Source organism: Channa argus, chromosome 3, assembly GCF_033026475.1.
Source record: "Channa argus isolate prfri chromosome 3, Channa argus male v1.0, whole genome shotgun sequence".
In the NCBI taxonomy this organism is placed as follows: Eukaryota; Metazoa; Chordata; class Actinopteri; order Anabantiformes; family Channidae; genus Channa; species Channa argus.
Window position 1 is genome coordinate 25,974,723 of NC_090199.1, and position 24,278 is coordinate 25,999,000.

Sequence of the window (24,278 nt, forward strand, 5' to 3'; positions counted from 1 at the left end):
GAATACCCCTGCTCTCTGCTTTGCCTTTATAATATCTGTGTAATTGAAATGCATCCACATTTTACTGCATTTACTGCTGTCATTCATTTTCTCACCTTTCCAGCGTCTCTGCATCACCTGTTCTCTCTCCCTCTCTCGTCTTTCTCCCTTCTGTTTCTCCATCTCCCTGTGTGCTCCCCCTATACTCAGTGCTGACACAGACACACCACCACGTGTCATGTATTTGACCAATCACATGCGACTGGGAGCTGGCTCACAATAGACACATCACTACAATATACGTACATTGGGCGACTGTGGCCCAGGAAGGTAGAGTGGTCGTCCACCAATCCTACAGTTGTTGGATTGATCAATGTGGTTCAGCTGCTTAACAGCTCCCCAATCAGTGTGTGGAGAGCCAATAGTTAGAAAAGCGCTATATAAGTGCAGACCATTTATATTTAATCACCATCTCCAGCAGCAGGTTTTCCCAGCCGTCACTAATGAACATTTGAGCTGTCAGCAACTCCTTGATTCAATATGTTTTCTATAGCTAATGTCTGTACAGAGCCAAACAAAGACTATACTGTACGTGAGTCAAGATGGGCGGCTGTAGCTAAGTAAGTAAGGCAGCCGTCCACGGAACACAGCGTCAGTGGTTCAATCCCTGTTCCCAGTTACATGTTGAAGTGTCCTTGGGCAAGACACTGAACCCCAAGTTGCTCCCAGTGGGTCAGGTGAGAACCTTGCATGGCAGCCACCACCACTGGTGTGTGAATATGAATTAACATTGTAAAGCTCTTTAGATAAAAGTGCTATATAAGTGGCCATTACCATTTACCAAGATACAGTGCCTTCCAAAAGCATTCATACTTGTTGTAAAAGTATTTATACTCGTTGAAATTTTTCACATTTTGTAACATTACAACCACAAACATAAATGTATTTGATTGAGATTTTATGTGATAGACCAACACAATGTAGCACGTATGTGTGAAGTGAAAAGAAAATGATAAATGGATTTCATTTTGGGTGAATACTTATGTAGATTTTGAATACTTATGAGATTTTTATCATTTTTTATTATTTTTTTTTAGAGTTTTGTGTTTTTAGAGTTTTGAGAAAAATTATGAATTTGATCCATTTTGGAATAAGGCTGTAACATAACACAAATGTGGAAATAGTTGAGTGCTGGGATACTTTCTGGATGTACTGTAGCACTTAAGGGGTGGAGCCAAAGTCGCCAGGCTTACAAAGCTATTTACTTGTTATTTTGTCCTTCTTGTTTTTTTCTTATTTACCACCTATGAACTTTACCAGGATTGGAAATTAACCACATTCCAAATGCCGGTGATTTTGTGAGGAGGCAGCTAAAAGTAGCATATTGGTTCTAATTAGATTTTTTAAGCCTTGTGATACTAATAATGTACTATATTATACTGCTCTATAAAACAGTTCTTTTTATGGTGGGTGTCTGTTTGTCTGTGTGCATAATTTCCACCTGCATTTATATCACATGGTATTTTTCGACACATGGAATCAGACATCTGTTTTGTCTTTATTGATGCTTTATTGACAGATTTTGAAAATAACAAGAAGCAAGCCTGAACAAAGTGGATCGTACAACACATCATACAAGTGCCTTTATGATTTCACTGCCCAAAATGCGTTATTTCATGAGAGCTTATCAAAAGGTTGTGATGCTTGTTACATATTTGTCATGTTATTTTAAATTGGAAGGTCAAACTACATTCACAGGTGAGATTTGGTTGAACTATTTCCTGGAGGGATGTACATAGAAGTAATTTGAGAAATTCAGAATGTACTCAGAATGTGTAACAATAACTGTGTTTTTAAAAAAATGCGCCATTAGCAAGATATAAATCATAAATCCAAATGCTTCCTTGTATCACCACATCTCACAACATCTGACCTCCAGCAGACTGTCTGACTGATTTCACATACTGCTTGCTGACTTCTCCAGCCAGGACCCCATTTCTAGTGTAGAACACTTTGGCCAGAGAGGAACTCATAGGGGAGGGTATGTACTCTTGACACTGGTCACCACCAAGACTCGGTGCACACTCCACTATGTAGGAGAAGAACAAGGTACCGTGGTTTAACATGCAGCTGTCTGACACGTTACCTTGATGCAGTTTAACTGAACACTCTCCAAGCAGATCACTGTTCCAGTAAGTGTCCTCATCATAAACACGGAACGTAAGTCGGTCTTTCATGTTAATAGTGATGGATTCAAATTCAAAGGTCTCTGGCCATTTAGGATTATCATTGTCACGAATGATCATAGTTCTCTTACTCTGATCACCGTATCTAACCAGCACTGAACCATCTGTCTGTGACCATTTATCACCATACAGACCCTTTGCATAAAGCTTGAATACCTTCAATGTTGCAAGACCTTTCCCTGCAGGACAGCAGTTTGACTTGATATTCTGATTACTGTTGCAAATACAAGCACAAGGATCCCTTTTGCTGGATCTGTGTCCAATTTGACAAGATTCAGAACATTTCTTCAACACTGCATTTTTCTTGATGTACTTCTCCACTTCTTGCTTTAGTCCAGCACTGGCAGGATGACCGAGTGGCAGGATGGTGTGCAGAGGCTTCAAGTTGTATCGGACCACATCAGGTGCGATTTTTAATGAGCTGAGCCAGTTCTTATAATCAGCTGGATTTGATTGGCATCCAAACAAGGTGTCAGCACCGGCAATGTGTCCTCCAATGACCTCTGTGATACGTTCATTAAATGTGCTGCTGAAACTTTGATTTGAACCTAACTTCTTCTTCTCTGCTTGGCAGTTTTTCACCATGGCCTTATTACTGGCAGACATTGAAAAACAAGCCGAAGCCTCAACTGACAAACAGTCACTGACCTCTGTTGCTGACAGTCCATTCATGGTTGCCTCACAGATCCTGACAGATGTGATTGCTTTTATTTCCCCTCCAAGAGATACTTGTGTGATGTAATGTGTACCATATGTGTCGATTAGGTTACGATATGAGACCTCTGTTTTTTGGGAATAGCGAGGAAGAGCATTGGCGGCCAATTTATAGTCATGACTCAGTGGAGGATTTGTTGTCAGTCTGTAGCTGTAAAACAAAGGAAGAATATAAGTAAGTTACAGTGTGTTACAGACCTGTTTTATTCATGTTACTGTTAATGTTGCTTATTTTATGCAACATTGCTGAATCAGGCATTTACAGTGTCTATAAAAGGTTTTTACCCTTATTGGAATTTTTCATCCTTTTTTTTTTAAATAATAATTTATTCAACCTCACTCTCTGACTGAAAGTAATTAGTATTTTCGAAAAAAAAAACTACAACATAAAGACAAAAGAATACTTAAAGCCAACAACAGGTTAATAAAAAAGCAGGGCCTATCTTGTTTGAGATTGCATTTAACATTGTCAGCGGGACATAATATTAAACTCAAACCCTTTGTAGTTTGTATTTACGTTTGTACTGGTTTGTTCTCACTTATATATATTTATTGTTTTGTCATAATCTAGAACATATACTACAAAACTGTAGCTGCATCATTTGAAGGAGGCTGAACTGAGCCTTTTGGCAGATTAGATACAATGTTTGGCAAAGACCAAACACATGCACATCATGAGAAACATCATCCAACCTGTGTTGCAAAATGATGTTGGGAACATCACCTGGAAAGCTTGAGAAAATGAATGCAGACAAACATAAGAAAAACCTGGAAAAAAAGCTGTGTGGAAAAAAGTGTGAAGAGGGAGATTTGTCTACCAGTAAGTCAATGCCCCCAAGCATCTATCCAGAAATGGTTGCAAAGCAGTGTTACTGTTCTGCAGAGGCTAAATGGAGCTCGGATCTCAATCCAATTTAGAATTTTTGAGTGAACATGAAAAGCACTGTTCACTCATAACTGTCATGCAACATGACAGAGCTTGAGCTATTTACTTAAGGAGAGTTTTTTTTTAAAAAGTTGCAGTATTCAGATGTTTAAATCTAGATGAGACCTATTTACGTATCCTCTGTATTATACTTTTAATTTATTTAGATATTGTTGTAGAAAGAAAGTGAAATAATCAGTTGGTCAGAGTTAAAAGAACCCAACTTAAACTCATTCAGTGATGTAATAAAAAATAATTTAAAAGTTCCATGAGGGATGACTATGTTTTTAAAGTACTGAGTTAAGTATTAGTATTAATGAACAGTACAAGTTATGTTTTCCTACACTCACCTGTAGAATTTACAGTTGACAGAATGGCGAAAGAAGTTGTAGCGATCTTGTTTTGACTTCTCCATGCCAAAGGTAGCATCTCTGGAGTGGGACCCTCCCAAGGCAGCAGTGGCATTGTGAACATCAGTAACATTGATGCCAAGTGTCCAATTATTTGACACTGCTGATGTGGAGTCACGGACAAGACTTTCAACTGAATCATAAACTGTACTGGAGACCTTTAAGCTACATTTGGGGAGGGTTCTCCAGTCCACCACAGCAGCAGGGACCTTTTGATTTTCGTTTTTCATGTAGCTGTTTCTGTACAGCCTGCAAGTACCATTTCCAAGATTCCAGGTTTCAGTGTCGATGACATAGGCACCTTTCCGCTCCATTGTGACAATGTCGAAGCCTTCTCCACCCAGATTGTAACCAGGGACAAAGTGAGCACTTTTACACTCCTGTGGTGTACCGATGAAGCTCACACTGGAAGGTAGACACAGAGGACTCCAAGCCCACAACAGAAGCATGAGTTGCCACAGCTTTGCCATCTAGATAAAAAAGTTGAAAGGCAAGAAAAGATGAAATGGTATTGAGAAAAACATCTAGTAAACAAAGCAACATTTAAATGTTGTTATTACAATAATAATTGATTGGTAATGAATAAGGATTAGAAAAAAGATACAATGTAATGAAACATTACTCAAGTCAAACTCAATGATCTTACCATACTGTGACTGTTTCGATTTAGGTCTGTTCAGCTGAGAATATCTGACCAATATTACAGTTTGGATGTGTAGGTGGAGTCTGGATTGCATCTTTACTTGTCACACATTTAAAAATGTACCATTCGCCTTTAAACTGTTTTTGATCTGCATTGAAAATGTGTGACATTTGTACTTCCTTCATACACTATAAAGATGAGACTTAAATGACTTAAATGCTTAAACTGAGTAAACTGGAGTTGCTCAGTGCCTGAAGCAACACACCAAGTTTTGTATGAGACAAACCAATGCTGAGGTTGAAAGCATGACAGGCACCATGTATAAGGTCTAAGAGAAGTAAACCATAACCAAATGTGGCAATCACTTCTGTGGTGAGATTTGAACCTTGGCCTTCTGCATCCCAACCCAATGATCCACCACTGAGCCAACAGGCTATTGTTCTATTTATGACAGTATTCAATCGACAGAGCCCAAACTCTATCTTTCCACTTTCATAACGGATTTTTCTGAACTTCTTTCATGTATACACTGTAAATATGGGGATTGTATTTTAACTGGGGATTTTAATACTCATGATAATAATAAGAGATACCACGGTGGTGGAGTGGTTAGTACTGTTGTCTCACAGCTAGAAGGTCCCAGGTTTAAACCTAACTGCATACCTTGGCCCTTCTGTGTGGAGTTTGCACGTGTTTCCTTTGCCTGGTTTCCTCTAGTTTCCTCCCACAGTCTAAAGACATGCGTGTTAGGTTAATTGGTAACTCTAAATTGTCCATAGATGTGAATGTGAGTGTGAATAGTTGTGACCTGTCCAGAGTGTACCCCACCTCTCACCCAGTAACAGCTGGGACAGGTTCCAGCCCAACAGTTAAGTCCTAGTTGATGCACCAATGGACCTGCACACATTGTAATGTTTGCAGTGGATTCAATGCCTTTTCTTCCTCTTTGTTGTGTTTTTGCCAGGTTGAATCCAGCTTCATCCACAAAAATGAATTTATGTGGAGTTCGTTCTGGCCTTCATCTCCATTAAATAAAGTCAATCCACAGTAGAGCACATTATGCATAGCTGTGTATGTATTCTGTTGTTTATTGAACAGTCATCTTACCTAAAAATATTAATAATGGAGTTCTTTCACACGTTCTCCATATCTTTCAAATGGTACTGTTTACCACTGCAATTTTTTTCATAATTCTGTTTTGATTCAATTTCTAACTGTTTTGAACAAAGTATGTTAGCATTTAAAAAATGTGCTGCAAAAGTAGAGTGTTTTGCAGGGAGGGGTCTCTGACTGACAAAGGAGTTCCTGAATTCTGGTAACTGTGGTCACTGAGTGCATTTTGTGTGAAAGCAATGAAAAGTTATTCACCGTTAGTTCCACTTGAACTTCTGTTTTGCTGACTGTGTGAAGAGTTTTGGCCAATGCTTGTTAGCAATTAAAAAAACTTTTTTAAAAATTAAAAATATCACCATACTTGGTCCTATCTTGTCACAAAAGGAAAATGCACATCCAGAAGATCTCGCATCATCTGAATAGGTGCCTGTTTTTAAATTAAGCCTTACCACATATCTATGTAGGGGACCATTCTTGTAACACACTAAATGTCTCTGTTGCTTCCTATAGTTAAATATAAAGAGATATGACTGTTTATGACATTTGTATAGATGTATGCACATCCATCTGTACTGGTATATATGGGCATGTACACATGTATTTGTATGCATACCATCTTTGGTGTGTGTATACACTGGATGCATTATAACACTTTTTATATATTTATTTTTTAACTGCATGTATTATGTTTGTTATAAAAAAAAGTGCTATATAAATATAGCACATATGGCTTGACAGTGTTGAATCTCATTTAATTCAACTTTATTTATCATTGGGCGACATTGGGCGACTGTGGCCCAGGAAGGTAGAGTGGTCGTCCACCAATCCTACAGTTGTTGGATTGATCAATGTGGTTCAGCTGCTTAACAGCTCCCCAATCAGTGTGTGGAGAGCCAATAGTTAGAAAAGCGCTATATAAGTGCAGACCATTTATATTTAATCACCATCTCCAGCAGCAGGTTTTCCCAGCCGTCACTAATGAACATTTGAGCTGTCAGCAACTCCTTGATTCAATATGTTTTCTATAGCTAATGTCTGTACAGAGCCAAACAAAGACTATACTGTACGTGAGTCAAGATGGGCGGCTGTAGCTAAGTAAGTAAGGCAGCCGTCCACGGAACACAGCGTCAGTGGTTCAATCCCTGTTCCCAGTTACATGTTGAAGTGTCCTTGGGCAAGACACTGAACCCCAAGTTGCTCCCAGTGGGTCAGGTGAGAACCTTGCATGGCAGCCACCACCACTGGTGTGTGAATATGAATTAACATTGTAAAGCTCTTTAGATAAAAGTGCTATATAAGTGGCCATTACCATTTACCAAGATACAGTGCCTTCCAAAAGCATTCATACTTGTTGTAAAAGTATTTATACTCGTTGAAATTTTTCACATTTTTTAACATTACAACCACAAACATAAATGTATTTGATTGAGATTTTATGTGATAGACCAACACAATGTAGTACGTATGTGTAAAGTGAAAAGAGAATGATAAATGGATTTCATTTTGGGTGAATACTTATGTAGATTTTGAATACTTATGAGATATTTTTCATTTTTATTTTTAATAAATGTGCAAAGATTTTATTCAATCAGCTAAAAGTAGCATATTGGCTCTAATTAGATTTTTTAAGCCTTGTGATAATAATAATGTACTATATTACACTTCTCTATAAAACCATCGACAGTCTGTTATCGACACATGGAATCAGACATTTGTTTTGTCTTTATTGATGCTTTATTGACAGATTTTGAAAATAACAAGAAGCAAGCCTGAAAAGTGGATCACACAACACATCATACAAGTGCCTTTATGATTTCACTGCCCAAAATGCTTTATTTCCTGAGAGCTTATCAAAAAGTTGTGATGCTTGTTACAAATTTGTCATGTTATTTTAAATTGGAAGGTCAAATAAAATTCACAGGTGAGATTTGGTTGAAATATTTCCTGGAGGGACTGACATAGATGTAATTTGAGAAATTGAGAATGTACTTTTTTGTAAAACAGAAGTTAAACAAAAACAGACAGGTAACAATAACTGTATAAAAAAAAACAAAAAAAAAAACAAAAAACGCGCTATTAGCAAGATATAAATCATAAATCCAAATGCTTCCTTGTATCACCACATCTCACAACATCTGACCTCCACCTGACTGTCTGACTGATTTCACATACTGCTTGCTGAATTCTCCAGCCAGGACCCCATTTCTAGTGTAGAACACTTTGGCCAGAGAGGAACTCATGGGGGAGGGTATGTACTCTTGACACTGGTCACCACTAAGACTCGGTGCACACTCCACTAAGTAGGAGAAGAACAAGGTACCGTGTTTTAACATGCAGCTGTCTGACACTGGGATCTACAGGAAATTCAAGGCCGACTTTCCAGTCATTTGACACTGATGATGTTGAGTCATTGACAAAAGTTTCGACAGAATCATAAACTGTACTGGAGACTGTTAAGCTACATTTGGGGAGGGTTCTCCAGTCCACCACAGAAGCAGGGACCTTTTGATTTTCACTGTTCACGTAGCTGTTTCTGTACAGCCTGCAAGTACCATTGCCAAGATTCCAGGTTTCAGTGTCGACGACATAGGCACCTTATAGGCACCACCCAGATTGTAACCAGGGACAAAGTGAGCACTTTTACACTCCTGTGGTGTACCGATGAAGCTCACACTGGAAGGTAGACACAGTGGAGTCCAAGCCCACCACAGGAGCATGAGTTGCCACAGCTTTGCCATCTAGATAAAAAAGTTGAAAGGCCAGAAAGGATTAAATGGCATTGAGAAAGACGTCTAGTAAACAAAGCAACGTTTGAATGTTGTTATTACAATAAAAATTGATTGGTAATGAAGGATTAGAAAAAAGCATAAAACATTACTCAAGTCAAACTCAATGATCTTACTATACTGTGACTGTTTCGATTTAGGTCTGTTCAGCTGAGAATATCTGACCAATATTATAGTTTGGATGCGTAGGTGGAGTCTGGATTGCATCTTTACTTGTCACACATTTAAAAACTTGTGACATTTGTACTTCCTTCATACACTAGAAAGATGAGACTTAAATGACTTAAATGCTTAAACTGATTAAACTGGAGTTGCTCAGTACCTGAAGCAACATGCCAAGTTTTGTATGAGGCAAACCAATGCTGAGGTTGAAAGCATGACAGGCACCATGTATAAGGTCTAAGAGAAGTAAATCATGACCAAACGAGAAGCTGAAGCACTATCTGCTTTTTTTGCAGATTTTTTTCATTTTTTATTTTTAATAAATGTGCAAAGATTTTATTCAATCAGGTAAAAGTAGCATATAAAACTGTTCTTTTTATGGTGGGTGTCTGTTTGTTTCTGTGTGCATAATTTCCACCTGCATTTATATCACATGGTATTTTTTGACACAAGGAATCAGACATCTGTTTTGTCTTTATTGATGCTTTATTGGCAGCTTTTGAAAAAAAAAACAAGATACAAAAGTGAATCATACAACACATTTGAGTACCTTCAGGTTTTTGTAAATATTATTGCCCAAAATGCCTTATTTCATGAGAGCTTTTCTAAAAATTCGTGATGCTTCTGATTAATTTTTTAATGATGTTTTAGATTGGAAGGTCAAACTAAATTCACAGGTGGGGTTTGGTTGAACTATTTCCTGGAAGTACTGACATAGATGTAACTTGAGAAAATCAGAATGTACTTTTTTTGTAAAAAGTTAAACAAAAACAGACAGGCAACAATAACTGTATTTACCCTCTACCTTCGCAAGACTTCTAGGACCTACTGCAGAGAATGATCTTCACAGCATTGTTGCTGCTACCACCATGCTTCACAGTGGGGATGGTGTGTGTTCATGAGGATGTACATTGAAAAACAAAATGCGCCATTAGCAAGATATAAATCATAAATCCAAATGCTTACTTGTATCACTATATCTCACAACATCTGACCTCCACCTGACTGTCTGACTGATTTCACAAAGTGCTTGCTGAATTCTCCAGCCAGGACCCCATTTCTAGTGTAGAACACTTTGGCCAGAGAGGGACTCATGGGGGAGGGTATGTACTCTTGACACTGGTCACCACTAAGACTCGGTGCACACTCCACTATGTAGGAGAAGAACAAGGTACCGTGGTTTAACATGCAGCTGTCTAACACTTTACCTTGATGCAGTTTAACTGAACACTCTCCAAGCGGATCACTGTTCCAGTAAGTGTCCTCATCATAAACATGGAACGTAAGTCGGTTTTTCATGTTAATAGTGATGGATCCAAATTCAAAGGTCTCTGGCCATTTAGGGTTATCATTGTCACTAATTATCATAGTTCTCTTACTCCGATCACCATATCTAACCAGCACTGAACCATCTGTCTGTGACCATTTATCACCATACAGACCCTTTGCATAAAGCTTGAATACCTTCAATGTTGCAAGACCTTTCCCTGCAGGACAGCAGTTTGACTTGATATTCTGATTACTGTTGCAAATACAAGCACAAGGATCCCTTTTGCTGGATCTGTGTCCAATTCGACAAGATTCAGAACATTTCTTCAACACTGCATTATTCTTGATGTACTTCTCCACTTCTTGCTTTAATCCAGCCCTGGCACGATGACCGAGTGGCAGGATGGTGTGCAGAGGCTTCAAATTGTATCGGACCACATCAGGTGTGATTTTTAATGAGCTGAGCCAGTTCTTATAGACAGATGGGTTTGATTGGCCTTCAAACAAGATGTCAGCCTCATCAATGTGTCCTCCAATGACCTCTGTGTTACGTTCATTAAATGTGCTGCTGAAACTCTGTCTTGAACCTAACTTCTTCTTCTCTGCTTCGCAGTGTTTGTACATAGTTTTAATGCTGGCAGTTTTTACAAAACTAGCTGAGGCCTCAACTGACAAACAGTCACTGACCTCTGTTGCCGACAGTCCATTCATGGTTGCCTGACAGGTCCTGACAGATGTGATTGCTTTTATTTCCCCTCCAAGAGATACTTGTGTGATGTAATGTGTACCATATGTGTCAATAAAATTACGATATGAGACCTGAGTTTTTTGGGAATAGCGAGGAAGAGCATTGGCGGCCAATTTATAGTCATGACTCAGTGGAGGATTTGTTGTCAGTCTGTAGCTGTAAAACAAAGGAAGAATATAATTAAGTTACAGTGTGTTACAGACCTGTTTTATTCATGTTACTGTTTATATTAGTTATTTTATGCAACGTTGCTGAATCGGCCATTTACAGTGTCTATAAAAGGTTTTTACCCTTATTGGAATTTTTCATCTTTTTTTTTTTAAATAATAATTTATTCAACCTCATTCTTTGAATGAAAGTAATTAGAATTTTCAAAAAAAGAACTACAACATAAAGACAAAAGAATACCAACAACAGCCAACAACAGGTTAATAAAAAAGCAGGGCCTATCTTGTTTGAGATTGCATTTAACATTGTCAGCTGGACATAATATTAAACTCAAACCCTTTGTAGTTTGTATTTAGGTTTATATTAGTTTGTCCTCAGTTATATATATTTTTTTGTTTTGTCATAATCTAGAACATATACTACAAAACTGTAGCTGCCACATTTGAAGGAGGCTGAACTGAGCCTTTAGGCAGATTATATACAATGTTTGGCAAAGACCAAACACTGTACATCATGAGAAACATCATCCAACCTGTGTTGCATAATGATGTTGAGAACATCACCTGGAAAGCTTGAGAAAATGAATGCAGACAAACATAAGAAAATCCTGGAAAAAAAGCTGTGTGGACAAAAGTGTGAGGAGGGAGATTTGTCTACCAGTAAGTCAATGCCCCCAAGCATCTATCCAGAAATGGTTGCAAAGCAGTGTTACTGTTCTACAGAGGCTAAATGGAGCTCGGATCTCAATCCAATTTAGAATTTTTGAGCGAACATGAAAAGCACTGTTCACTCATAACTGTCATGCAACATGACAGAGCTTGAGCTCATTCCTTAAGGAGATTTTTTAAAAAAGTTGCAGTATTCAGATGTTTAAATTTAGATGAGACCTGTTTACGTATCCTCTGTATTATACTTTTAATTTATATATATATACTGTTGTAGATAGAAAGTGAAATAATCTGTTGATCAGAGTTAAAAGAACCCAACTTAAACTGATTCAGTGATGTAATAAAAAATAATTTAAAAGTTCTATGAGGTATGACTACGGTTTTAAAGTACTGAATTAAGGATTAGTATTGTGAACAGTACAAGTTATGTTTTCCTACACTCACCTGTAGAATCTACAGTTGACAGAATGGCGAAAGAAGTTGTAGCGATCTTGTTTTGACTTCTGCATGCCAAAGGTAGCAGCTCTGGAGTGGGAACCTCCCAAGCCAACCCCAATAGTGACACTTGGATTTACAGGAAATTCAAGGCCGACTTTCCAGTCATTTGACACTGATGATGTTGAGTCATTGACAAGAGTTTCGACAGAATCATAAACAGTACTGGAGACTGTTAAGCTACATTTGGGGAGGGTTCTCCAGTCCACCACAGAAACTGGGACCTTTTGATTTTTGTTTTTCATGTAGCTGTTTCTGTACAGCCTGCAAGTACCATTGCCAAGATTCCAGGTTTCAGTGTCGACGACATAGGCACCTTTCCGCTCCATTGTGACGATGTCGAAGCCTTCTCCACCCAGATTGTAACCAGGGACAAAGTGAGCACTTTTACACTCCTGTGGTGTACCGATGAAGCTCACACTGGAAGGTAGACACAGAGGACTCCAAGCCCACAACAGAAGCATGAGTTGCCACAGCTTTGCCATCTAGTTAAAAAAGTTGAAAGGCAAGAAAAGATGAAATGGCATTGAGAAAGACATCTAGTAAACAAAGCAACGTTTAAATGTTGTTATTACAATAAAAATTGATTGGTAATGAATAAGGATTAGAAGAAAGATACAATGTAATGAAACATTACTCAAGTCAAACTCAATGATCTTACCATACTGTGACTGTTTCGATTTAGGTCTGTTCAGCTGAGAATATCTGACCAATATTATATTTTGGATGTGTAGGTGGAGTCTGGATTGCATCTTTACTTGTCACACATTTAAAAATGTACCATTCGCCTTTAAACTGTTTTATGATCTGCGTTAAAAACGTGTGACATTTGTACTTCCTTCATACACTATAAAGATGAGACTTAAATGACTTAAATGCTTAAACCGAGTAAACTGGAGTTGCTCAGTGCCTGAAGCAACACACCAAGTTTTGTATGAGACAAACCAATGCTGAGGTTGAAAGCATGACAGGCACCATGTATAAGGTCTAAGAGAAGATAATCATGACCAAATGAGAAGCTGAAGCAGTATCTGCTTTTTTCAACTGAATAAAGAAACTAAAATAAAGTATCTTTATTTGTAATACAGATTTAATGTAAATACAGTTTTTTTCGGGTGACATTTATTCATCAATTAGGTATGTCTCTATGTTCTGATTGGGCTGGATTCGGCCTCTGTTTACTTGTACTCGTACTTATAAAACTTCTATATTTGCGACTGATATCAGCAACAATGAGGGTTATACTGTATAAAGTAAATAGAACTACTTACTACTACTACTTACTTTATTTTACTTTGTTAATTTACCTTCATAGACTCTACCAAGTTGTCAGAACTTGTCTATTCTGCATCCTACCCAAAATCCTTGCCTTGTTGGTCTTATTTTACTTTTCTTTTTGTTATTCAGAGCAAAAGTTGCTCGGTTTCTTATACATTGGTCATTACCATATTTGTTTTGGCAAAAGAATGCGTGAGAATTTCTGTTCTCGCAGTAATTGTTTTAACTGCAATGGGTTGATAAAGGATTACTGTCTAACAACTCATTCTATAAGCAAAACAGCAAGGTACTTGCATCAGCCCTTGGCCATGATGGTCAACGTCCACTAGATCAGTGGCTTTTGGCTTGTCACTTCTGGGGTTGCCACAGCAGAACATGTACCGCACGTTGATTTGAGTTTTTACCCTGGGTGGACCTTGGTGGTTGGGCAGGGCCACACCTAGTGAGGTGAGATTTGAACCTTGGCTTTCTGCATCCCAACTTAACGATCTATCAATTAGCCAACAGGCTATTGTTCTATTCATGACAGAATTAAATCTACAGGACCTAAACTCTGTCTTTCCACTTTTATAACTGATTTCTTTCATGTATACACTGTAAATATGGGGATTGTATTTTAACTGGGGATTTTAATAATCATGATAATAATAAGAGATACCACGGTGGTGGAGTGGTTAGTACTGTTGTTTCACAGCTAGAAGGTCCCAGGTTTAAACCTAACTGCATACCTTGGCCCTTCTATGTGGAGTTTGCACGTGTTTCCTTTGCCTGGTTTCCTCTAGTTTCCTCCCACAGTCTAAAGACATGCGTGTTAGGTTAATTGGTAACTCTAAATTGTCCATAGATGTGAATGTGAGTGTGAATAGTTGTGACCTGTCCAGAGTGTACCCCACCTCTCACCCAGTAACAGCTGGGACAGGTTCCAGCCCAACAGTTACGTCCTAGTCGATGCACCAATGGACCTGCACACATTGTAATGTTTGCAGTGGGCCTGGGACAACCACAGTTACCCGCTGCCCAATGCCTTTTCTTCCTCTTTGTTGTGTTTTTGCCAGCTTGAATCCAGCTTCATCCACAAAAATGAATTTATGTGGAGTTGGTCTGGCCTTCATCTCCATTAAATAAAGTCAATCCACAGTAGAGCACATTATGCATAGCTGTGTATGTATTCTGTTGTTTATTGAACAGTCATTTTACCTAAAAATATTGATAATGGAGTTCTTTCACACGTTCTCCATATCTTTGAAATGGTACTGTTTACCACTGCTTCATTCATATTTTATGTTTTTAAAGGGCTCTGGCAATTGTTGTGCTGAACATTTTTACATTTGCAAAAAATAAAATTGTCTGCCAGTACTTTGTCCCGATTTCTTCTTAATTTTATGGCATTGTTTATAATGACATTATCAATAACAACGGTCTCCTGGGCATCTGAAAGAATTTGGCCTCTCACTCCTGTAGGATCCAACATTTGAATCCTACATACAGCAATATAAAACACAAAAAAATCAATATATCTCTAAAATGTTATTAGATATAATATATAAACATATTGTAAAATGTAGTTTAATAGGTGCATGTCTCCCCTTTAATTTTGATGGAAAATTCTCAATATTGATGCAACTGTTTAACACTGCAAGTTTGGCTGCACCCCTAACCTGGCCTCTCTCAAAGACAGTCTATGATTCACCACAATTGTGGTCATTATCTCATCAGAGAGCACAGATCTTGGTCTTCCTCTCCTTCTTCTTCCTTCTCTCCCTGTCGTTCTTCTTTCTGCATTAAGCGTTCCTTTTTTTTTCCATATTTCCAAAATCAACATTCAGAAGTCACCCCCTAATCTGCTTGCTAATGAGCCAAACGCAGTTCACCTGGGAAGGTTTTCAGCTGTAGTCTGCACTCAGCTGTTTGTCAATATTTTTGATATGATTTTCTATAGATTTCAGTTAACCTGCAGCAAATTTTCATAATTCTGTTTTGATTCAATTTCTAACTGCTTTGAACAAAGTATGTTAGCATTTAAATAATGTGCTGCAAAGTGTTGCAGGGAGGGGTCTCTGACTGAGAAAGGAGTTCCTGAATTCTGGTAACTGTGGTCACTGAGTGCATTTTGTGTGAACTTCATGAATTTGAACTTCTATTTAGCTGACTGTGTGAAGAGTTTTGGCCAATGCTTGTTAGCAATTAAAAAAACTTTTTAAAAATTAAAAATATCACCATACTTGGTCCTATCTTGTGCACATCCAGAATATCTGGCATCATCTGAATATGTGCCTGTTTTTAAATTAAGCCTTACCACATATCTATGTAGGCAACAGTGGAGAGGAAAAACTCCCTTTAATGGAAGAAACCTCCAGCAGAACCAGGCTCAGGGTAGGCAGCCATCTGCCTTGACCGGTTGGGGTTAGTGGACAGTGAAGAGAGAAGGAAAAAGAGCAACAAAAGCAACAACAAAACATTGAGCAGGTTGGTAGGACCAGTAGCTGCACACTGAAAAACATACAGCTCCAAAGCCGAGATAAAAGAGGTCTACTGAGATGATATGGTGCTATGAGGTCTTCTGATGGATATGATGGAGCCTGATCATTCAGAGCTTTTAGATGTAAGAAGCAGGGTTTTAAATTCTATTCTAAATTTAATGGGAAGCCAATGGAGAGAAGCTAGTGAAGTTGAAATATGATCTCTTTTGCTAGTTCCAGTCAGCACTCCTGCTGTAGCATTTTGGATTAATTGCAGGCTCTTTAGGGACTTTCATCCTGCATCCTGAAAGTAGGGAATTACAGTAGTTCGACCTAGAAGTAACAAATGCATGGACCAGTTTTTCTGCATCACTTTGAGACAGGATGCTCCTAACTTTGGCAATGTTCCTTAGGTGGAAGAAGGCTGTTCTAGAGATTTGTTTTATATGTGAGGTAAAAGACAAATCCTGGTCAAAAAAAAACTCCAAGGTTCCTTGCAGTAGTACTGGAGGCCAGACTTATGCCATCTAGAGTAACAACATGGTTGGACATCATATTTCTGAGATTTGACTTCAGTTTTGTCTGAGTTTAGAAGTAAAAAATTGTGGGACATCCAGGCCTTTATGTCTTGGAGGCATGCTTGAAGCTTGATTAACTAATCTGGTTCCATAGATAGATATAGCTGTCTATGGAAGTGTTTTCTAATATGTTTCTAATGTTGCCTAAAGGAGATATATAAATTAAAAAGTATTGGTCCTAACACAGAGCCTTGTGGAACTCCATAGCTAACCTTTGTGTGCATGGAATTCATGCATTGGTGTTTGCCTACTAAGCTTTTTTATAGCTTTCTTGACATTTTGTTTGTGGTCTGTGTTTCATTCTTGAAATCACAGTGCAAATACTTCTGTAGGCTGTTACTGTCACTATAAAAAGGCATTTGATTGTGCAGCCAAAACAAGTTTGTCTATTACCATTATGTAAAGTGTCATGTTAGCCTATACTGTAAGAACCTCACCCTGAACCCACCATCCACCACCCAGATATTAGCTACTACATTTATTTTAAATAGGGTGGCCACAACTTCAGAATCGCCTCTTATGTTAATTCACTCCAGTATGACTCCACTACTCTCTTCAACCTCAGTAATAAACCAAGAGTAGAACTATCACCTGTCTGACAGTTTCATATAACATTCCTGGCAGAGATGCTTTATTGGATTGCATTAGATTGTACAAGTATACCTTATGAAGTGGCCAGTGAGTGAATGGCTAATGGAAGCCATAGTTGTCACCTTCCTGTTTGCTTTGAATGAAATATTTTAAGAAATCTGGCACCAAAAAGGCTGCTCAAAGTGTGCAGCATATCATGTGGGAAAATATAGTAGGTAAGACAATGATAATGTTAAATGCTCTCGTCAAAGAACGTTGACTTTAAAAAAAAAGCACAAAAATGGTAATAACGTATTAACAAACAAAATAGGGCTGATGCACAGAAAAGGAAAGAAAAACAAAGAGTCGAGTGCTTTTATTTTTATTAGTTTAAGTAGATTATAGCTAATATACTTACTTTTACTATATAGTAATGTTAGTATGGTGCTTATTGTCACGATTCTGGTTTGAGGCTGGACCCAAGTGAAGAGACGGCAAGAGGGAGGGAACTGATAAACAGGTTTTATTGAAAAAGGTTAAGGGGTTAACATAAACTCCCTCCTGAGAGGAGGACACGAAAGAAAACAAGCCAGGTAGCAAACATGAAACACGAGGATATACAGCAGGGATAACTAAACTGAATCATAAACCGAGTGAACCAAAACCTCGGACAGGGAACAGGAGCACAGAAACTAACACAGGAACTCAGGGGAGGCAGACATGAACAAATTGAACATAAAGCACTGGCAAATAGAAAAACACAGAAGCATACCTAAAACCTGAAATAAGCAGGGCCAAACAAGTGGAAAATAACAAGAGGCTAGATCAAAATAAAGGTCCAGGAACAGGAAGTGCACTGAGATCCTGACACTTATACCTTTACTAGAGTAACTTTTTGATTGTGTATTTGTACATTTGCTTAGCTACAACCTTAGAGTACTTCATCTACCACTAGTGGCAGCCTACCTGACTAGCTCCACATGCACTATAGCATGGGCCTACATGTGATACTTTAAGCAGATTTTTAAATGCCATGTTCTTTAATAATTCGATTTTTGTCTTTAGCCCCACCTCATAATACTAAAACCCCATCTCACCCCACCAAAAAAAAACTTCGTGGCACCACGTATATTCTGAGATGACATGCGTTGTAATGTTCTTAATTGGCAGATCAACCACATTTAGATTGCAAGATCCATGAGATAAAGGGGGATTTCGATTTAGTTGCGTAATGTTTTGTGTCAATCATTAATGTGTTTAACACAGTAATACTATTTGTCAGCTTGACTTACACAATCTTGTGAAAAAAAAAATATAACTGGGTTTCATCAGCATATGAATGAAAATCAATATCATATTGTTTAAAAATACTGTCCACATATATAGAGATTTATTGGAAAGTACTGGACCAAGAACTGAACCCTATGGGGATACATAAGAAAGATTTATTTAGATTAAATAGAGTTACCCAGGGAAGAAGACTTGTTTCACTGTGAAACAAAAATACATATATTCTTCTTTTTTTTGTTCAAAAGCATATATTGCCTTTGAACAAAAAACTGAGCAAAATTTTGACAGCAATAGTCATCTCAGGAAACGCATAGAAAACTTCCTGTGTCACATAATGAAACTCCATCAGTGCTGCAAGTCTGCAGATGCATCCCACCCTAAAATAAAGCAAAACAACAATAAAGGTTTCTGTTGAATGTTGGCTGAAATTACCATCAATTGGTGTTTTGCAATGATTCTATTTAAATTTGCTTCAGGTTTCCATAGAAATGCGAAATGCTATTCATACTTTTACTATATGAATGTGCAGAACCTTAATGTAGCAGCCCTCCTATAGTACACCATAGACTAAAATGTCACACATTTGGTTTTTATTTAGTGTTGCTCATCTGACATATTTCACGCTTAGCTTCATGTGGTCGAGCTCACTTACTGGAACAACGAAGCTTCTTTTGCAGTTCATTAATTTATGTACTGATTTCTGTAGGCACCACTAACAAATTATTAAAACTATTATTGTTTGTGTTTAAATTAAGACATTTTGTAGGTTGCTTACCTACAAAAGATACTAATATTTACTTTTTTCCATCTCCTCTTTGTTTTTTTCTAACCAGACTCTCTTTAACTACGCACAGTAACAGAGTTCAGTAGTAATGAGTCCTGAAAACCTATAATTTTTGCACTCCTCACAAAGTCTGGTGTACTTTTTTTTATGGATTTTTGGTTAAATGGCTGAAATAAGGTCTTTGGTTCACACAAGGTCAAGAGATTTTGTAAGTTCAACAATATAACATTCATAAGTAAATACCCAGCTCATGCAATTTTTGAGCTTGTACTTGTCTTAAAAAAGTCAGTTGCTAACAAGAACCTAAATCAGACTACAGAGTTTGTTAGGAAACTTGTACATTATCATACTGGACACTGACTCATACTCTTTAGTCTGTCTTTGCTGCCTCACTGAGTTTTTAACTTGCAATTTCTTGCCACATATTGTGAGGTTACTGTGAGAACATGTAGAACATGTATGTTATAGTGGTGAATCAAATGACAAGTTGGATGTTATGATAGTTGTGGTGATTTTTAGTAATTTGCTCATGGTAACAATAGCTATTTATTTTGAAGTTTTATAAACTTCAAACTTAAAAAATCATAAAAGTGTTGTCCTATCTTGCTTAAACAAAAACCCTGTAAATATAACAATTTTTGTTTGATGGTGAGCCTATTATTTTACAATAAGACAATGGCCAATTGTAAAATCCATTTGACTTTTTGTCAAGGAAACCGAAGACATGGTAACTTTCTCTTTAGCCTTTACAAAAACATCATCCCTTTAGGTTTAAAAATTATACAAGAGCGTAATATTTTCTATATTAATAAAGTGCACTAAGTAAAAGCACATCTTTAACCTTAAACACAAAAAGTTTTAACACCCTTTTAATTGATGCATAGCTCTTCTTTATATAAAGGTTTATTTATTTTAGCTTTGGATGACAACATGCACCAAACGTAATGTAATGGAAAGCAGCTGACTACTCAAAAAAAGCTTTGTGAAAATGTCATCTCAGTCATATCCGGCTGTTATAAATGAGTTTAGAAAAGATGTCATCAGGTTATTTAAGGCCTAAAATTGGTGACGTACACAACATTCAGTATTAAATAAATAATACTTTTTTTGTTAAAAACCTTTAAGAAGTCTTTTAAGAAATACTGATTGAGTTGAGTACATGCATTCTAACAATAAAAAGCCACCTGTTGGTGCTGAGGCTGTTTCCTTTTAAAGACTTTTTGGTCTCAATATAAAGATATTTTGATGAAGTGCGCCCCCTGCTGTTATTCCTCCGTCACCACAGCCAGGCTACTCCCAATATTCTGATTGCCCTATGAAGTTGATGTTGATATTTTTACTCTGGTTTTATTTAGAAACGTAAACTTTTCATAACAGCTGTTTCACATAAATAGTTTAATTTTAGCTTATCAGCCAGAATCCTCCTGTGAATAAATGTGTAGGAATTACAACATTACAGTATCAAACTCATTGTTGTTAGATGATTTTGGGAAAACAATAAGTAATTATAAATGGTGTATTACATTTTATCCACAATGATGAACAGTTATAAAAATCTAATGGACCATAAGCACTGGCCCCACAATATGGTTTAACATTCAGTACATTTTCTTACTTTCTTTCTTAATTTCTTTTTTCTTTCTTTCTTTCTTTTTTCCTTCAACTGTGAAGTACATTTTGTCTAAAGGAATGAATGGAACAGAACAAGTTCAATTTTGATGTGAGGTGACTTTCATCTAACTCAACTAACTCTAACCATGGTGGCTTGATCAGATTACATTTTAACTTTTATTAAGCGGAGCACAGATGAAAACAAAACCCTGTTTGCACACATCACAGTCATAATTCTATAATTCCAGGCAACCACTGTTGCAACACAATGTTTTTGTGGAGTGTGTTTCCCTCTTCTGTCAACACAGACGTTTTTGAATTTTGGCAGTGTGACATGGAGGAATTGATGTATGCTGTATTGACATCTATTTATAACACAAAGAGCGGGTGTGCCAATACACAAAGGCACAGTGATTGGCTGGAATCCTCTGTGGACTCTTGTACAAATATGCACATATTTGCATCTGCCCTTTGAAAACAAGCAAGCACAGGAAAATACAGAAATGCATTTCTCCCACAACTGGCAAACTTTTCACAGTGTAGGTGCACGCATGCACCTTCAAAAAGTATTTCCAAGTATTATCAGTTGGGAGGGGACGCAAGCTGCTTATCATAGAGATTTGAATCCCCTGAGGGTAAAGCAGGTCCTCACCCACAGACCAAATTATTTAGCAACAGCTCACGCAAATGTACAGCACTCAATAAATGAAAAAAAAAAAAAAAAAAAAATCAACATCTTCAAACACCATGTGAACTATGATCCAGAAATCTGTCTGTCACCATATTGTATGCCTTCACATATGAGGTCAAAGCAGTCGACAATAGGCAAAGGTGGCAAAGCAACAGAATCAGAAGAATCTGTCACCTCCACACTTTATTACCTCAGAAAAACGAACAGCTTTTCATGAGAATAAAGGGTGGGAGGAAGAGTGCTCTGTATGCAGCTGCTTTTTATGTGGTCATTTGCACCTAGCTCCATCGAGACTGAAAGTGCATTACTGCAACCTCCAAAAGGAAGTAGGCGAGGCCTATTTTGGCAGCTAGAGAGCTACATCATAAACATATTAAGAGTTACTATTGTGAAGTTCTACTCTGTGTGTAAAAAGGATTATACACTGGAGAGGGGAAGAGAAAGAAGATTTTGAATTGTTTTTTTTGGCTTTTAAGAGTTGGTTGATGGACTCTGCTGGAGTATACGCCAGAACACGATATTAAGCAGATATTTTGGGATTGATATTACTTCATTGACTACCTAACTGATACAGAGGTGTTATTCGTCACACCAAGGATATCTCGCCTCGTCTTGGATATCTTGGATTTCTGATCGCTCACATTCATCAACCATGCCTGTGATTGTACTGGAGGCCAGAGATTTCACCAGTCCACTTTTTCTGGTGCGGACATTGGAAGTCTTAACCAGCTGTACCACCTTCAGTATTGTGGCCTCCCTGGAACCTTCAGAGTTACACAAAAATGTGTCTATCCATAACCATACCAACACTTTCCAGCTCTTCTCCATGTTTACCTGGTGTTTCTTTTTCACCATTACGCTCCTCATCCACATTCTCAGCGTCATCCAGTTTCACAGCCTCATCCCAATTTCTTGGAAGAACCTGACGATGACTGTGGCAGTGTTAGGTGCACTGATGTGTTTCAGTGCCTCTTTGGTTTTCCCTTGGATCGTCATGGATCACCAAAGGCTTTCGCCGAGCTCTGTGACAGCTGCAGTGGCTGCCTTTCTCACCTTCATTGCTTATAGCTCGGAGTCCTACATTCTTCAAACCCAAACACATGAACAGAGAGGCTACATGGGCAGCGTGCCTGGTCTCCTCAAGATTGTCCAACTGTGGGGAGGCTGTCAGGTGATACCCCTGGTTATGGAGGTGGTGTGTGGGTCATCTAGTAAAGTACATTGCTGGCAGCAATCGGTTTCCTGTGTGTCATACGGCATCTGTATCCTCATGTCTCTAGTCATACTGGTGGTAATATTAGGTGACTTTGCTGGACGATGTCTCCTGCCTTTTGACCGATTTTTGGCTGTCTTCAGCCTGACTGGGGTGTTGTTTTACGTTGTGGTCACAGTGATTTGTTTCACCAAGATTCTGCAGATGCAAGACCCATCTGTCAAGACTGAAAATGTAAACCTGGTTATTATGGAAACAGTACTTGCCATTATTACACTGTTAGCTTATACTGTTGACCTTGCCTTCTCCATTAAACTGTTGTGTGATAGGACATGAAGAAACACATCACATTTAACATATTCCATGTGAAGTTTGTCAAATATAGTCCTGAAGGTTTTTGGATAAAATATCTTTTTGATGACGAGTATGTAAAGTCAAACTTATGCTTTGCTGTTAATCATTGCTGTATTCAAATCATCTCTCTAGACCTATGACTTGCTAATTTATTTGAACCATAAAAGTTGTTTACATATTAAACAATGTATGCAACTGGTCAGCATAATTGCATTATTTTACTCTGGTGAGTTACACAGATAGGACTGGTTTGACTGACTCGTAAAAGGATCCCGTATTTATGGTTTAGTTCACAATGAAACACCAACTGTACCCCGGGTCAACCGGAGTTTTGTCACAAGTGTTATGATAATATCACAGCATCCTTTATGAGCATACAGAAGTCACCACGGAAGAAAATTACACCAAAGGTGCAGACAAATAATAAACATGTTTGTCTCATTACTGAAAAGGCACAAGACTTTCAAGTTGTTTTAGTTCAGATCATACACTTGCATTTCACTAACACTAGATGGCAACAGTATCATTGCGGCCTTTATTTAAATCACAGGACTGGACTTAAAGTGTAAATAAACAAAACGTATTGGGCAACTCAAATGCATTGATTTTGACAGTATTCATTATCTGCGTTCACATTTTCTAATCAGATACATCTTGCTTTAATGTGAACATTACAGCACAGGATTAAATAGCTGCGGTTTGTGATGTGTAGTTAATGAACAACACAGTAAACTGATCACCCTTCACGCACAGAACAAACCTATAAAATAAAATAAAATTGGAACTATGGTAGGCCGTTTGGCTTGGCAGGTAATTAATTTAATAAGGCCTCAAAACCTTACGTAATTTTGAGGTTCTGTACATTTGTTAATTTAGTTTAAAATCTTTGTATTGGTCTTGTTTCTTGCACTGATAATCCAGTAAACAATGTGCAAAATTACATTAAGTTAAATACATCTATTCCTAGATCTACACTAATGTTCTCTAAGCCTTACAAGCAGATCTGTCGAAAAGTCGACTGACAGCACCGAAACCATTGGCAGCCTCAGAAATCCAGCTATCTTACTCTTTGGTGTCGATTACTCTGGCCTTGATATACTCCGGCGTGGTGTTTTTTCTATAAG

The 24,278-nt window shown here is 37.8% G+C and overlaps 2 protein-coding genes across 2 annotated transcripts; both read right to left on the reverse strand.

The window, feature by feature from the left end:
• Positions 1-1,536: 1,536 nt before the first annotated feature.
• LOC137124571 (perforin-1-like) lies at positions 1,537-5,004 on the reverse strand. The gene is made up of 3 exons (XM_067499657.1): positions 4,921-5,004; positions 4,215-4,744; positions 1,537-3,090 (listed from the first exon to the last, which is right to left on the reverse strand). Exons 1-3 carry the CDS (start codon positions 4,921-4,923, stop codon positions 1,899-1,901), a joined length of 1,725 nt encoding a protein of 574 aa, XP_067355758.1. The 5' UTR covers positions 4,924-5,004; the 3' UTR covers positions 1,537-1,898.
• Positions 5,005-9,450: 4,446 nt separating this feature from the next.
• Positions 9,451-13,075, reverse strand: LOC137124572 (perforin-1-like). The gene is made up of 3 exons (XM_067499658.1): positions 12,988-13,075; positions 12,276-12,811; positions 9,451-11,151 (listed from the first exon to the last, which is right to left on the reverse strand). Exons 1-3 carry the CDS (start codon positions 12,988-12,990, stop codon positions 9,960-9,962), a joined length of 1,731 nt encoding a protein of 576 aa, XP_067355759.1. The 5' UTR covers positions 12,991-13,075; the 3' UTR covers positions 9,451-9,959.
• Positions 13,076-24,278: the final 11,203 nt, after the last annotated feature.